The sequence below is a fragment of the Trachemys scripta genome, chromosome 1 (assembly GCF_013100865.1).
Source record: "Trachemys scripta elegans isolate TJP31775 chromosome 1, CAS_Tse_1.0, whole genome shotgun sequence".
Classification (NCBI taxonomy): Eukaryota; Metazoa; Chordata; order Testudines; family Emydidae; genus Trachemys; species Trachemys scripta.
In genome coordinates, this window is record NC_048298.1 from 186,769,585 (window position 1) to 186,783,314 (window position 13,730).

General features: G+C 39.5%; 1 protein-coding gene across 3 annotated transcripts in view; it reads right to left on the reverse strand.

Moving 5' to 3' along the window:
• Positions 1–13,730, reverse strand: part of RUNX1 (RUNX family transcription factor 1) — a 196,959-nt gene that overhangs the window by 55,444 nt on the left and 127,785 nt on the right. For all 3 annotated transcript variants that reach the window (XM_034752486.1, XM_034752468.1, XM_034752476.1), the window contains one exon: positions 6,904–7,008. In XM_034752486.1, the coding sequence (XP_034608377.1) occupies positions 6,904–7,008 (105 nt within the window). The remainder of the gene's footprint in view (positions 1–6,903; positions 7,009–13,730) is intronic.

The following is a 13,730-nucleotide window of genomic DNA, read 5'->3' on the forward strand; positions in this document are numbered from 1 at the left end:
GCAGCGGCCGCTCCACTTCTCCTGCCTCCCAGGCTTGTGGCACCAATCAGCTGTTTGGCACCGCAAGCCTGGGAGGGGAGGAGAATTAGAGCGGAGGCGGCATGCTCAGGGAGGAGGCGGAGCAGAGGTGAGCTGAGGTAGGGAGCTGCCGCAGGGCTGGGGGCCTAGGGTGCGAAACTTCCTTGCACCGGCCCTGTCCATAAGAGGATCCTTGGAGAGTTCCTTCCTCAGAGCCACCTTCGATAGGTTTTTCCATGGAAAGGGATGATCTGATCCCTGCTCTTTACAGCTGGGATTTAATCACTTACTAGCCTCTGGACAAGTGCTGTCCTGCACTTAAATACACCGATTGATCAAAAGTGGATCACAAATGATCAAAGGTGGAGAATGAATACTGGCCTCAGTCTTCTTGTTAACGCTGCCAGCTGGCAATAGAATTGGATAATGTTTGTCTGGCCAGCCTCTTTGCCCTGGTCTACACTACACAGTTAGGTCGACATAAGGCGGTTTATGTCGACCTAACTATGTCAGCGTAGACACTACAGCCTTGCTCCCTAATACATGTGCCGTACTACACCAACATAATAAATCTGCCTCCACGAGAGGCATAGGGCTGATGTTGGTATAGTTAGGATGATGCAGTGTCCACGTAGACACTGCATTACTTACATCGGCCTTTGGCTGTCATTCTTGCCAATTTCATGACTCCATGCTGGAGTCATAAAATTGACAAGAAACTCCTCCCTACTCTCAGCCCAGCTGCTGCCTGGCTCCTTGCTGAGAACCCGCCGGGAGCCCGGCCAGCTGCCCCACTCCCAGTGACGAGCGGGCAGTCAAGAGCCCAGATGGCTGTCCCGCTCCAGGTGGGGAGCATGGAGCTGAGAGTGGGAGGGGAGTGGGGTGCAGCGGAGAGCAGGGAACAGAGAATGGGGAGGGGCTGCTGGTGTGGAGCTGGGAGCCCGTCGGGGAGCAGCAAACGGAGCTGAGAGCCCGGCAGCTCCTCACATTGCCCTTCTTAGGTCAGTGGAAACGCTCCTGGTGAGGACATATATCACCGACTGAAGGACAACAGTGTGGACATGCACCACCTCAGTAAGCTGTAAGACAACCTACTATAGGTTGACTTAAGTTTTTAGGACAGACATTCCCTTTGTTACATTCTTCCTCAAGTTCTGCTCAGCAACCTACACCCCAGACTGCTCTTTGAGAGGAGTTCATATAGTTAATTATGTATGGCCAAAATTAATTGGGACAGCCATATATTCATGCTGGATAAACACCTTTAATATTCAGCTTTTGCCTGGTCAACTCAGCTTAAAAAAAAAAAAATCTGGCGTAAATCTACAAATCCTTTGGAATTTACACAGTGTCTTCAGCACACAGCTCTACTAGAGAATCACTTCAGAGCTGTATAGTTAAAACAATCCAAAAGGAAGAACTAAAAGAAGGCAAAAGAAGGAAAATAGTTTTTAAGAGCAGCCATATGTCAGACAGCCTTAGGGCCATATTTAATTTAAGAATCATAATATTTCTACCAAGTTTCCAGGAGCAATTCTCTTGATCTGGATACTGCTAATGATTTTTCCCATGGACTTAGTTCATAGAAACACAATTTGCTTTATGAGTCATAGAATCAGAGAAGATGGAGTTGAAAATGAGCTCTTAGGTAATCCTATCTACTTGCCAGTGTAGAATATTTCCCTCTTATACAAAAGTTAAAAATAAGCATTTATTAAAAACCGGAAAATGAAAACTTTTAAAAAATAAATAAAATAGTGGAGGAAGAGTCATGTCCTTTTGTGCTTTGGCTCTATGCACTACGATAATTTTACAAGAAACACTGCACAGATACGCATATTCAGAAATGCAGCAAAAAAAAAAAAAAGAGAAAAGAAATTAAAACTCGATACAATTCTGTAACTAATTTGTACATGCAGTTACCACACATGGAAATCTTGTATTTACATATGCAAATTGACTGGTAAACAAATAATCGGCCTTTTCCACGCACAATCATTGTAATCAAGTACCCATAAAGTACATAATTGTGCAAGCATTTCAGGATCCACATCTGAGAAATTTGGTTTTGTACGTATCTATGCAGGCATGCACTCACAGTAGTACGTGACATATTATTCACACCTTTACACATCACAAATACTTAATCAAAAAAATCCAGGCGCTAATGAATATATGCTTTTACATCCCTGGATAGCTGTACTTTTCTACTTGACAAAAATAGCTTAAAATCACATTAAATGTTTTTGTTTCACCTTTTGCCCATACTATACACATAAATTAAGGAGGCAGCCAGCTTCCATTATAAAACCCTAATACCACACCCCTATAACTTTGCATCAAACATGTTTTGACCAAATAATCTCTGAAGACAAGAGAACACATTTCTGCAAAGTTTGAAGAAAGGGTGTTGATCTGTTTGGTTCGTTTTTTTTTTTTTTTTTAAGTTAAATGTCATTAAAAATTATCCTGGTTTGATTTTTGACCTTTGTCTTAAATTTATTCTTAGCTCACAAATGACTTGTTGCTGTTTTTTTAAACTTTCCATACAGTGGAAAACTTAGGCACTAGTTATATTTGATGACTATAAAGTAATTATATTGTAAGTATAAAACAAAGTTAGTAACAATTTTTGTTGTTGATAGGTTTAGACCTAATCCTGCACCTATTGATTTCTATGAGAGTTAAGGGCCTACTCTTGTTCCCATTAATGTTAGGGCTTGTCTACATTACTCGCAGGATCGATGGGCAGTGATCGATCCAGCGGGGCCAATTTATCTCGTCTAGTCTAGACACGATAAATTGACTGCCGAGCGCTCTCCCGTCGACTCCGGTACTCCACCGGAGCGAGAGGTGCAGGCGGAGTTGACGGGGGAGCGTCAGCTGTTGACTCACCACTGTGAAGACACTGCGGTGAGTAGATCTAAGTACGTCGACTTCAGCTACGTTATTCACGTAGTGGGAAATGTTAGCTATTGATTTCTGTTGGAGCAGGACTGTGTTCAGTGTGTGAAAATGTTGCCCTCTATTGATTGATTTCCACTTAAGGTATGTCTACACTTATGGCAGGGTGTACAGGCAGTATGGACAGTGAGGCATGGCTTAGGCAAGCAGGGTGCCCTATACACATGAACCCTCAGAGTGTATAGAACTCCATGGCTCTCTAGCTGCCCAAGCAATACCTCCAAAGTCTCCACTGCTATTTTTTACACTGCCTCCTTGCTGCCAGAGCCTTTCCCTGCTGCTTCCCCACTGTCAGAGACTTTCACTGCCACAGGGAGCTACACACTGCAGTGACAAGTGTGGACACAGCCTGCCTTTCACTGTGACATGAAGCTACACATACTCTGTGTGCTGCTGCAAGCATAGACAAGATCTTAGAAAGAACATCAAGGTATTTATACAAGAAGTAGCTCATAGAGGTATTCCTTTGGCTCAAGTGGTAGAGGCTTGTGGTTTTAGTTCTAGTTTTGAAGGATCGGGGTTCAAGGATCAACTGTGCAGGTGTGCGTTGATTTATTGTGAAGAGGGGATAACCTTTCCAAAGTTAATGTTGCAACCACAGCCCCATTATAAGGCTGATTTTGCGCTCTTGTAATTCTGAAGGCAGGGGGGAAAAAGAAAAGAAAAGACCATAACAAGTTCCTCGTGTTTTCAAATATTTTGGGTTAATACTCATTGGTAACTAGAACAATTAAAATTTTGTATTAGGATTACTACCTTAATTCCGCCCCAGCCTGCTATTGTGAAAAGTAAAATATGAACATTTACATTTTTCTGTCTGATCCTTGGGTACAAGACCAATGCTTGGGAGAGATTACTGGTCCTGAAAGCACTCTTAGTAGTGTGCCTGCCCAAGTGTTTCTAGCCCTGGCAGGCTGCGAGATACTGCACCTTAAAATCGTATTATTTTGATTACCATCTTGGGTTTTATTCCCCACTTAAATTTCAACATGATGTTTGCAGCCAATATCTCACAAGCCACTAGAGTTAGCGATGAGAGATACTGTCAAGTCAAATTTGACCCTCAATTTAAATGTCGTAAAAATAGGTTTTTACAAAATACAAAACAAATCAAAAAAGCCCATCCCTTAAGACGACCAGAAACAGTACCATAACTTTAAAGATTTACTATAAAAATATAACCCCTTCCCAAAACATTTTTATTTAGGCCCCGATTCAGCAAATCCTTGCAATAGGTACAGCACATTGGGCAAGGCTATTTGCGCGTCAATGAAAATGCAACCTTAGGCTATGTATGAGCATATGTAAGGCTAAGCACTAGCGACAGGCCTCCAGAATGGGCACTGATATGCCTCCCATGTTACCTGCAAGTGTACAGCGTTTAAAAAAAAAAAGTGTAAAGGAAAATGGGCATATCTGAGGGACCCTAGGGAAGGGCATGCTCATGAGGCAGTTAGCTATGTCCTGATCCCGCAGACACTTATGCATGTGTATAATTTTACTCATGTCAATAAAGTTTTGAACTAATGTTTCCTTTTTAAGTTGAAACCTGATTGTGAACTATTTATTTCTAAGCATGGCAAGCCTCAAGATACTGGAGCTTACATCTTTCATGATCCCCTCAGTCCAGCAGTGCTTCTTTTGATACTGGTCCAGGTCTGAACATAGCAAAGCCCTGACCTTGGAACAGTGTGATTTTCAATCCCTGCAACACACGGCATGTACTACAAGGAACCCCTTAAAATATGTGTATGCAGATAGCAGTAATACAAGCTATTTTTGTACAGATGACTGCATTTGATCTAATTGATTCAACAAATCCAAAGTGCCATAAACATAAAGAGTGAGAGAATATAGAAAAATAAGGTATGGTTCAGTACTGCCTCAATTGCCTGAATGTTATGAGAGACACTGAATAGAATTAGACAGTGGAGGAATTTTCAGCCTAATTAATAAAAATCAGGTGACATGACGCAGTTTAGGGAAACTGAGGTTTACCCATAAGCCTGTTATAACATGCGCTCTGGGTAGCATCTCTTCACTGCATTGACTAGGGCTGGATTAGGCCCATATAGTCAAACAGTTTGCTGCATTTTACTCAACTATCTAAAGAGTATTGCAGATATCAAATATATGTAACAGTTGCTGCAATTCAAGAAACTCTTGATTAGATATCAAACTACAGTACTTAGTAGCAAATGTTCTGTTCTTTTATATACAACAGATTATCTGGCAATAATGCGAGTTATGTGTCTCTATCAAAATGAAATTTGACCCTTTAGTACTATGTGCATAAAACTTCCTTGTGTGTACTACTCATCTTATATGTTTGACTTCCCTATGACAAATTGAAATTGCATACAAAAAGGCTTTTACATGTGTTTGAGTTGTGAAGATACATATGTAGCTTCAGTAGGGATGATTTCTTTACTTCCTCTCTTAAATGTAAAACCTTATTAAATATTAACTATTATACCAACTGAGCAATTGATCTAAACCAGCAGGTAGATCAGCAGAATGATATTGTTTCTTAGAACTCTATCAGACACATATTCAAAAAACCTAATGCCGACTTGATCTCTGTAAAATCTGAACACGGCCAGGTGACTGTGCATGCAGATCTGGTATTTGCATATACAAATACTTGTTTTGCATGCACAGTTGGTGGTTTTCTAGAGATATTTCTCAGGAACCATGTATACACCCATTCAAAAAACAAAACATCACCACCACACATACACACACACAAAGAAAGAAAAAGAAAGAAAGAAAAGGTCCTCTGTGTTTCAAAGGCTGGCCTCAAATCCTAAAAACCCAGGGACCTGATCTTCAATACATTAGTATAGCTGCATATGCTGATTTATACCTGCTGAGGATCTAGCCCATAATTGCAGGCAACTATTAAGAATAAAAGGCAGCTGAAAGCCTGAGAGTTTTCTAACCTACTATATTTATCCATTTGAACCTCACTGTTCTTCCAACACTCAGTAAATAACCCTGGCTTACAAGGATCACCCTCTAGTGGGTGTTCATTTCTTTCTGTTCTCCTCTCCTGGGATGACTTCTCTTAAGCAACAGTTAGAACCTATGCCAAATGTGCAGAGGGAATAAAAGAAGGAAACCACAAATCTCAATTTACATCAGGGCATTTTGATAAAAAATATGAAAATTCTACATGAAGGTTAGTGACTGAGGTTAATTATTGCCCATGGTAATAAGCAGAGCACATGTTGCACAAGCATCTGATGACTGTACATCTGTTTTTTCCAAAAACTGTACTTGTGTGAAATTTGTGGATTTGTCCCTACAGATATCAAATCTTTCATCTTCTATTCATACTTAATGCTTTAAAAAAATTTGGCAAGAACTACTGTCTGTGAAAATGTGCGCCCCAGTGAAGTAAATGCCATCTGTCTGTTTGAAGGGCTGTTTTTAACAATTACAGTTTTCCTAAGTTATAAACCAGCATGAGGCACAATAAACTATATAGAAGAACAACGGTTGTCATTTTTCTGAATTTTTTTTTTTTTTTGCTTTTGTCTGCCAACTTTGAAAAGTTAGACTAATGGCATCTTGGGTTCTAAAGTTAAAAATCCTATGACCATCTGAAAGTCAAAGTGACCAGGAAATGCTGCATAATGTACGTCCTGTCCTCTTTTTACCCAATATCCCTTCAGTCTTGTGTAGTATACAAATCATACCTGAGTTTGTTGCCTTCAAGTGCAGAGCACTTCAAATACTTTTTTGAACAACAGAATACACTCATGCAGAACTAAGCTCTAGAGAGGCATATTTAAAATCATTAGTGGATAGCCTTAGTTCAAAGTACATCCATTGCTCCCAATTAATCTGACAGGTGATGAACCCCTGTTCTAATATGGAATCTCACACCTGCATTAACATTGTTGCCAGATCACTTACTTCTGGGTTCTCGAGGTCCATCCACCGTTATCTTGATGGCTCTGTGATACGTGGCTACTTGTGGAGGATTTGTAAAGACTGTGATGGTTAGGGTGAAGCTCTTCCCTGCAACAGGAAAGCACATTACTCTCTTACTGATGATTACAATACAACATGCACTGAGATAATTTGTATCTGTCGTTTTCAACAGCTCGAAAACACATCATATTTTAGTCTCTATATATTATATATGTGCCCATACAGTGCAGCATTTCACATCCACTTCAGGGCAATCCAAGGCTGTGTATATTCCATACATGGCTACTGCTCCAAGCACGTATAATGAATTGATTTACATTTAATGTTATTTGTACTTTGTAAAATACACAGTTTACAGCTGGACAGTTATATTTTAAATTATCCACACTACCACTTACAACTGATCTATGTTTGTTAAGGGTGTTAGTTCACAGAGCCCTATAAATTATGGCTGAGTTCCAAAGCTGCCTAAGGAATCTGAACACACAATTCCCATTAAATCAAAGGGATGTTCAAGTCCCCTAGGAAGCACTGAAAATCCCATGGTAGATGGTTCAAGCTAGTGTTGGATCAATTTTACAGAATACACAGGAATCCTTTAAAATACAGAGAAATCTACTGCCATAGCTCCAAGAAATTATAGAGACAAGATAAAAAGAGCTCTCTATAGTTTGTCTGAAGGGAATTAAAGAGTTCCATGAAGACATAACAGTGATCTGATTGTTCTGGATTTCCTCCACTTCCTCCCCCTTGTTTTAAATCTGGACAAGAATATTTTATACAAACTCAGCTTTTTTATTTTATTGCTTTGTGAGTAAAAACTTGCTTCCTGGATTTCTATGGAAAGTTTTGCTAAGATATTATGATGGGTTTCACTATAATTCAAAGGGAAGACTTTTCAGATATAGTATGTGCATGCCATAGTTCTAAGTTTTGAAAATTAGTCGTTTGGTGGTTCAAATGGAGATAAGAAATTATGATATAGGCCCTCATGATTATAATGTATTCAAATATTTCTGCTTCTGTTTTGGTGCGAACTCCTTTTACTCTCATTTGTAAAATGGGGATACTACTATTACTTGCCTAGTGTTCTTCAGATTATTTAGTTATTGAATGTGTGGCATATTGACAATGTAAAGCACTGTATAAATATTAATTATTACTTTGGCATTTACAGAAATAAAAGGCTGACAGCACTACCTGTAGCCAGTTTTAGTATAGTTCTCTGAATGTCATGGGGGACATGGATAATCATAGAATTTTCAAGAAACACGGCCCTGATTTGGACAATGGGGAGTTTCAGATAATTGAGGTTATACTTGCATAGGCATGTGCTGTACAAACTTTCCCACACACCACTACAAAAAGCACCTCATTGCTGGTCTCCAACATTCCTGTCAACCAAGTCTCAGGGTTCTTCTGATGAAAGCTTCCAAATGTTATAGTTTGCTTTGTTTATCTAGATGTAGGTATACATCCACGTGTGATGAGAATAAGACAGTTTCACTTTCAATAGTATCTGAACTCAGTTCTTATCTAGGTATTGGTATGGCCCTCAGCACTAATATCTGAGCACTTCATAATCATTAATGGTTTCTGTCCTCACAATGTCCCTGTGAATTAGGATGGAGCAGTAAAGCTCAGGTTAAATAAGGGCTTGTTTACACAGTGCAGCAATGTGCTCTACAGGGGTGTGAATTCTAGAGCACACCAATGTGTTGTGCACTAACTGGCCCATGTAGATCCTGCTGATGTGCACTAAAAGTTCCCTAGTGCATGCTAATGTAGTTCCTTTCCAAACAGTAGTACATTAATGTGCCCTAGGGAACTTTCAGTGCACACCAGCAGGGTCTACATGGCCAGTTAGTGCCTAGTGTGTTGATGTGCTTTAGAATTTGCACCCCTCTAGTGTGCATTGCTACAAGCCCTAAGTGTCTCAGCCAATGTTACACAAGTCTGTATCTGAGCCGGGAATTAAAACTCAATTCTTCTCCATCCCAGTCCTGTGCCTTCCTAATACCCTTCCAATCTCTGCTGAAAAGTAGCTCCAGGTATCGGGAGGAGCTGTAAAGGTGGCATAAAAGCCACCTTTGATCCATGCCTCAAGACCGTTGACCCCTGACTTGGGTCCACTCAGCCAGACTCAAGGCCAATGTGTTTTTGACATTTTCTAAATACCAAATTGTATGACAGATCATAACAATTATGTTGCCAATACTCAGACTTTTCTATGAGGGATCAAAAATAACTACTATTAAAAACTCCCCAAGAAATTAACACCCAAACCATGAGATTTTAACTAATATTAAAGGGACATAATCAAGCCAATATTTTCTTCTTTAGGAAAATATTTTACGTACTGTTATTTCAAGTAGCACCTAAAATGCCTATAACTGAAAGAAATTAGAGAAAAATAATACTTTTCTATTTATTAATCTATTTCTAGCTATAATGTTTCCAGTTTATTTACTTGGGACGTTTGATAACACTTAATGGGGCATTTTCACTGTTTCCCTAACACACTCAATCAGTCCCCCTGTTATTTCTGCAGGATTTTCACACAGCACAAGGAGTGAGAAAAATATTTTTAATAGTTAAATGTGATTGTAAAATAAAAAAAAAAAAAAAAAAACCATAGAGAATCAGGGCCAGGTGCAATATTTGTAACTCCTTTAAAGATATTCTTCAAAACTTATTAGATTTCAAAATGATGGTGCCTGTTGTGACACAATTCGGCAAAAGCAGGAAGACACTCCACTTACCTTTTACTGTTTATAGAAGTCTACTCATTAACCACATGCTGGTTAACCACAGGACTACATAACCATATGCCTATGTGTCACTTACTGTTACTCTCTGATAATTCCACTGTAGTCCTCTGGCCATTTTGTTTAATTTGCATTTAGTTTTACTCATTACACATGTATTAACTATATGTCTGGTTGATGCAGGTAAAATTAGCTAGAAATGTATCCAACCTAATTTTACGTGAATTAATCAAACATATAGTTAATACATGTGCATAAAGATCATAGAATGAATGCACACCCAAACTTTCCCCTTGCATCTGTTATTAGCATGCAGCCTAAACCTGTGATCTCATTTTTTCCTAGATACACATGTGCCTATTACACACAGAGATGTATACAAACACACATGATCTGTCAAAACTGGTTATTAAATTTTGGTTCAAAAGAAATATCAGATTAGTTTCTTGATAAATGACAGTCAGATTTCCCCAGCACACAGCCCTTTGTTAGCTAATGGGAAGAGATGAGACCCCTGTTTTAAACAATCCACAAAGCACAAATGGAAAGACTATGCACAAATGGACTAGGGATCATGCACACACAATATGTGGTAATTAAAATTGGAAATTACTGTGCATATGTAGGCATATTGGTTGAGAATAGTGAAATGATCTCATATGAGGTCCTTTCTTTAACACTGCTAACGAGCAAGATTTAGAGACTGCCACTCCCTCTGTAATTATCCATGGCAGCTCCTAACATCAAGGATGTGGCATCTCCTGGTCCCAAGGATAAAACTTTCAGGAGCCTGGGGCTTTTTCAACAGAGGGACCTTGGCTTTGGAATATACTCCCAGCAACAGCAAGATAAGCCCAAGTCTTGAATCTTTAAAGGTACAGTACAAGATTCACTGTTTCAGTCAATCAGATCTGTCCCCAGTATTAGGGTAGCACAACAGCCTGGCAATGTTTCTCTTGCAAGATCACCACCAGGATTCACTTGAAAAAACAATTTAACATGGGGAAGAGAACTAGCTGTATTTCTGGACAGGCAATAAGTAACACTTAATTTTGTATATGGTGCCTAGATACTACGTTGATGGCTGCATTAGAAACAACACAGGAATGCTCTCTAGAGCCACTGGTAATTAAAACGTAAAGGAAAAGATAGATTAAAAACATCTTCTAAAAATCATAACTTGATGGTCTAATGATAGTGCACTGCCCTGCCAGATAGGCATCTATACTTGTGTCCTGAGCTCAGTCATTTCCAGTCTGGCAGGGACTGGAAATGCAGTGAGAACCAGGAAAAAGTGAGACACTTGAAGTGCCCTCCCTGTGCAACCTCTGGATGATGGTTGACATTGTGTTGAAGGGCTCTTCAGGGAGCTGCATTCCAGCCTCTTCAGCTGGAGAGGGGGTTGTTGTAATCTGGGGCAGCTTTTGAAAGGAAATGAAGTCAAGGTGGGAAAATAGCGAATCCCGGACAACAACCTAGTAACATGCAAAGAGGGTTTGTGTATTGCATTAGTCATCCCTGAGAGATGTAATTACAAGAACGAGATGGCTCTATGGATGGGAGGCATTTTTTAGAATGTGTGTGGATGCAAAGCAGCACACCCAGGCAAACTACAGAGAATGGCAAACAGAAAGTAGCACAGAAGACATGTGGCCAGCAGGGCTCGCCAGATGTTTTTAAAGGATGGTTTTCTGTCTTCTCATGTGGGTTGTGGTTGTGGAAGAGAAATAAGTGGGGGAGATGAGAGAAGAACTTTAGCGATTACAGACCATATTATGAGTGTCCCATTCCATTTTTATTCAGTCTTTTCTCAGGCAAAACTCCCAGCTCAATCAATGGGGGAGGGGTGGGGAGAAGTGTTTGAATGAGGATTGGACAAAAATGTAGTAAAAGCTTCAGGATTGGGCCAATAAGGTGCAGAAGGGAAAAAAAGCAAGAGAAGCTGATGATATGGTTACAATAGCAATATGCTGCTTTAAGATTTCTTTTGTCATAGAATATTATTGGTTTTCTTAAGTAATTACAATGCATTATTTTAACAAACTGGAAAACAAGCAAAAATGGGAAAGGAGCCAAGAATGTTTGCACTGACAAGGCCAAGCAATATGGATGAAAAAACATGAAATGTAAAACAAAAATACACAATACAACACAGATGATATTATGGCTAATTTGAGAGAGGTTTCCACATTATAGTAAGAGAAATTATGGCACAATATTTTCTGCTACTACTTTTTCATACTTATGTGTTCATCTGATTTTATTAAAGCGTGCTAAATGATGATTGTTATATGTCTTTCAAACTTCTCATGACACTTCCCTAGGGATCTGCCAAAGTGCCAATGTAAAAATGTCTACTATTTTTTTTTATAATGTGTGTGGCTGTATGTACATGCAATATATACACACATACGAACATGCGCACACTCACACACATTAACAACTATACATTAGGGAAACATTCTGCCACTCTTGATTAATAGCTTACTACTTGAATAATCCCATTGAAATTGATGGGATGAGTAAGAGTAGTAGAACTGACTCTTAGTTAGCTGTTGCTTAGTGCATGGTTTATTTTTTTAAATGCTTCACTTAATTGTATTGACAGTCTAGAAAAAACTAAACAAGGTAAAATTCTATCCTCAGATGTCTGTCTTGTTCCTGTTGTCTTCAGTGGCCATTTCATACAACTAAGGACACAACTTTGACAATGGCATTTCATTCAGTGGGCATCTCATAGGAGAACAATTATAGTTAAAGGAGAAGATATTAAAGAGTTAACTTTTGTTAACCATTGTCACATAGATACCACAGACAGCTATTATTTCAAGCACAAGAGAAACTACAGTAACTTCATATACTACTGTGTGGTACCTGTTGTCAAATACAGAATTTTTAATGGTGACCACTGCACTATAAGCCAAATTTGACAATGAGAGCACAATGGGTATGCCTGCAAAACTGTGTACAAATGATTATTTGCACCTAGAAACCAAATAACTGTGTGCACAAACAGGTAGTTGCATGTACAACAGGACTTTTTTTTTCCCACATGAAAATAGAGGCCTGTGCGTGTGAAATGTGGGATTTTGGAGATGCAGCTGTTGCACCCTTCCAGCCAAGTGATCCCATCAACTTAATCTTATGGCTATATTCTGCAACATTTCTACTGGATAATTCCAAGTGTCTCATTGCACAAAGTTCTTATTTCTACATTTACCCGTATAGGGTGAAATTCTGTCCCCAATTAAATCAATAGATGTTTTGCTATTGACTTCTTTAGGCTCAGGATTTCACCCATCGGGCCAAATACTGCCCTTCCTTCTTTGCCCCAAATAAGAATTACAGAATTTAATCCACTGTGTGATAAGATTCTGAATCATCTGAATACTAATGGCTCAGCAACGCAGACACTAGTAATTTGGGTGCAACTCAGCTACTGGCTTCCACTCTTTGCTTTCATTTCTGTTCTCTGCAGCACTCCATAAAGTATGTCTACTCTGGAGCTGGAAGGTGTAGATCCAGTTTACGGAGTCAGACCCATGCTAGTTCTGATCAAGTTAGGAGGCTAAAAATATAGTGCAGCTCAAGTAGTGATAGGGGCTAGCTGCCCTGACTGTGCACCCGGGTCTCACATGGGATTGTACTGGGGGGGCTAGCTCATCGCACCACTGCAGCTACACCCCTTATTTTAGTATGCTGGCTCAGAGCTAGCGTGGCTTTGTCTCCTCAAGCTGGAATTTACCTTCCAGCTTCTGTGTAGACAGACCCATACTGACCAACAACAGATGCAAGCTGTACTCTCACATTTCCCCCGCTCATTCACCCACCTTTTCTACAGCGAGCAAATCAAATGCATTCGGGATTTATAATTCATTTTCCTGCATGTTGAATTAGTTTCTCAAAAATTTTCAGAATATGTTTGGTAGCGGGGAAAGGGGGTATTTGGATTGAAACAATCTTCACTTTATTATTTTGTGAATCATAAATAGGTGTATTTACCTCACTCTATTAGAAGCATGGTGTGTGTATTAAGTCACT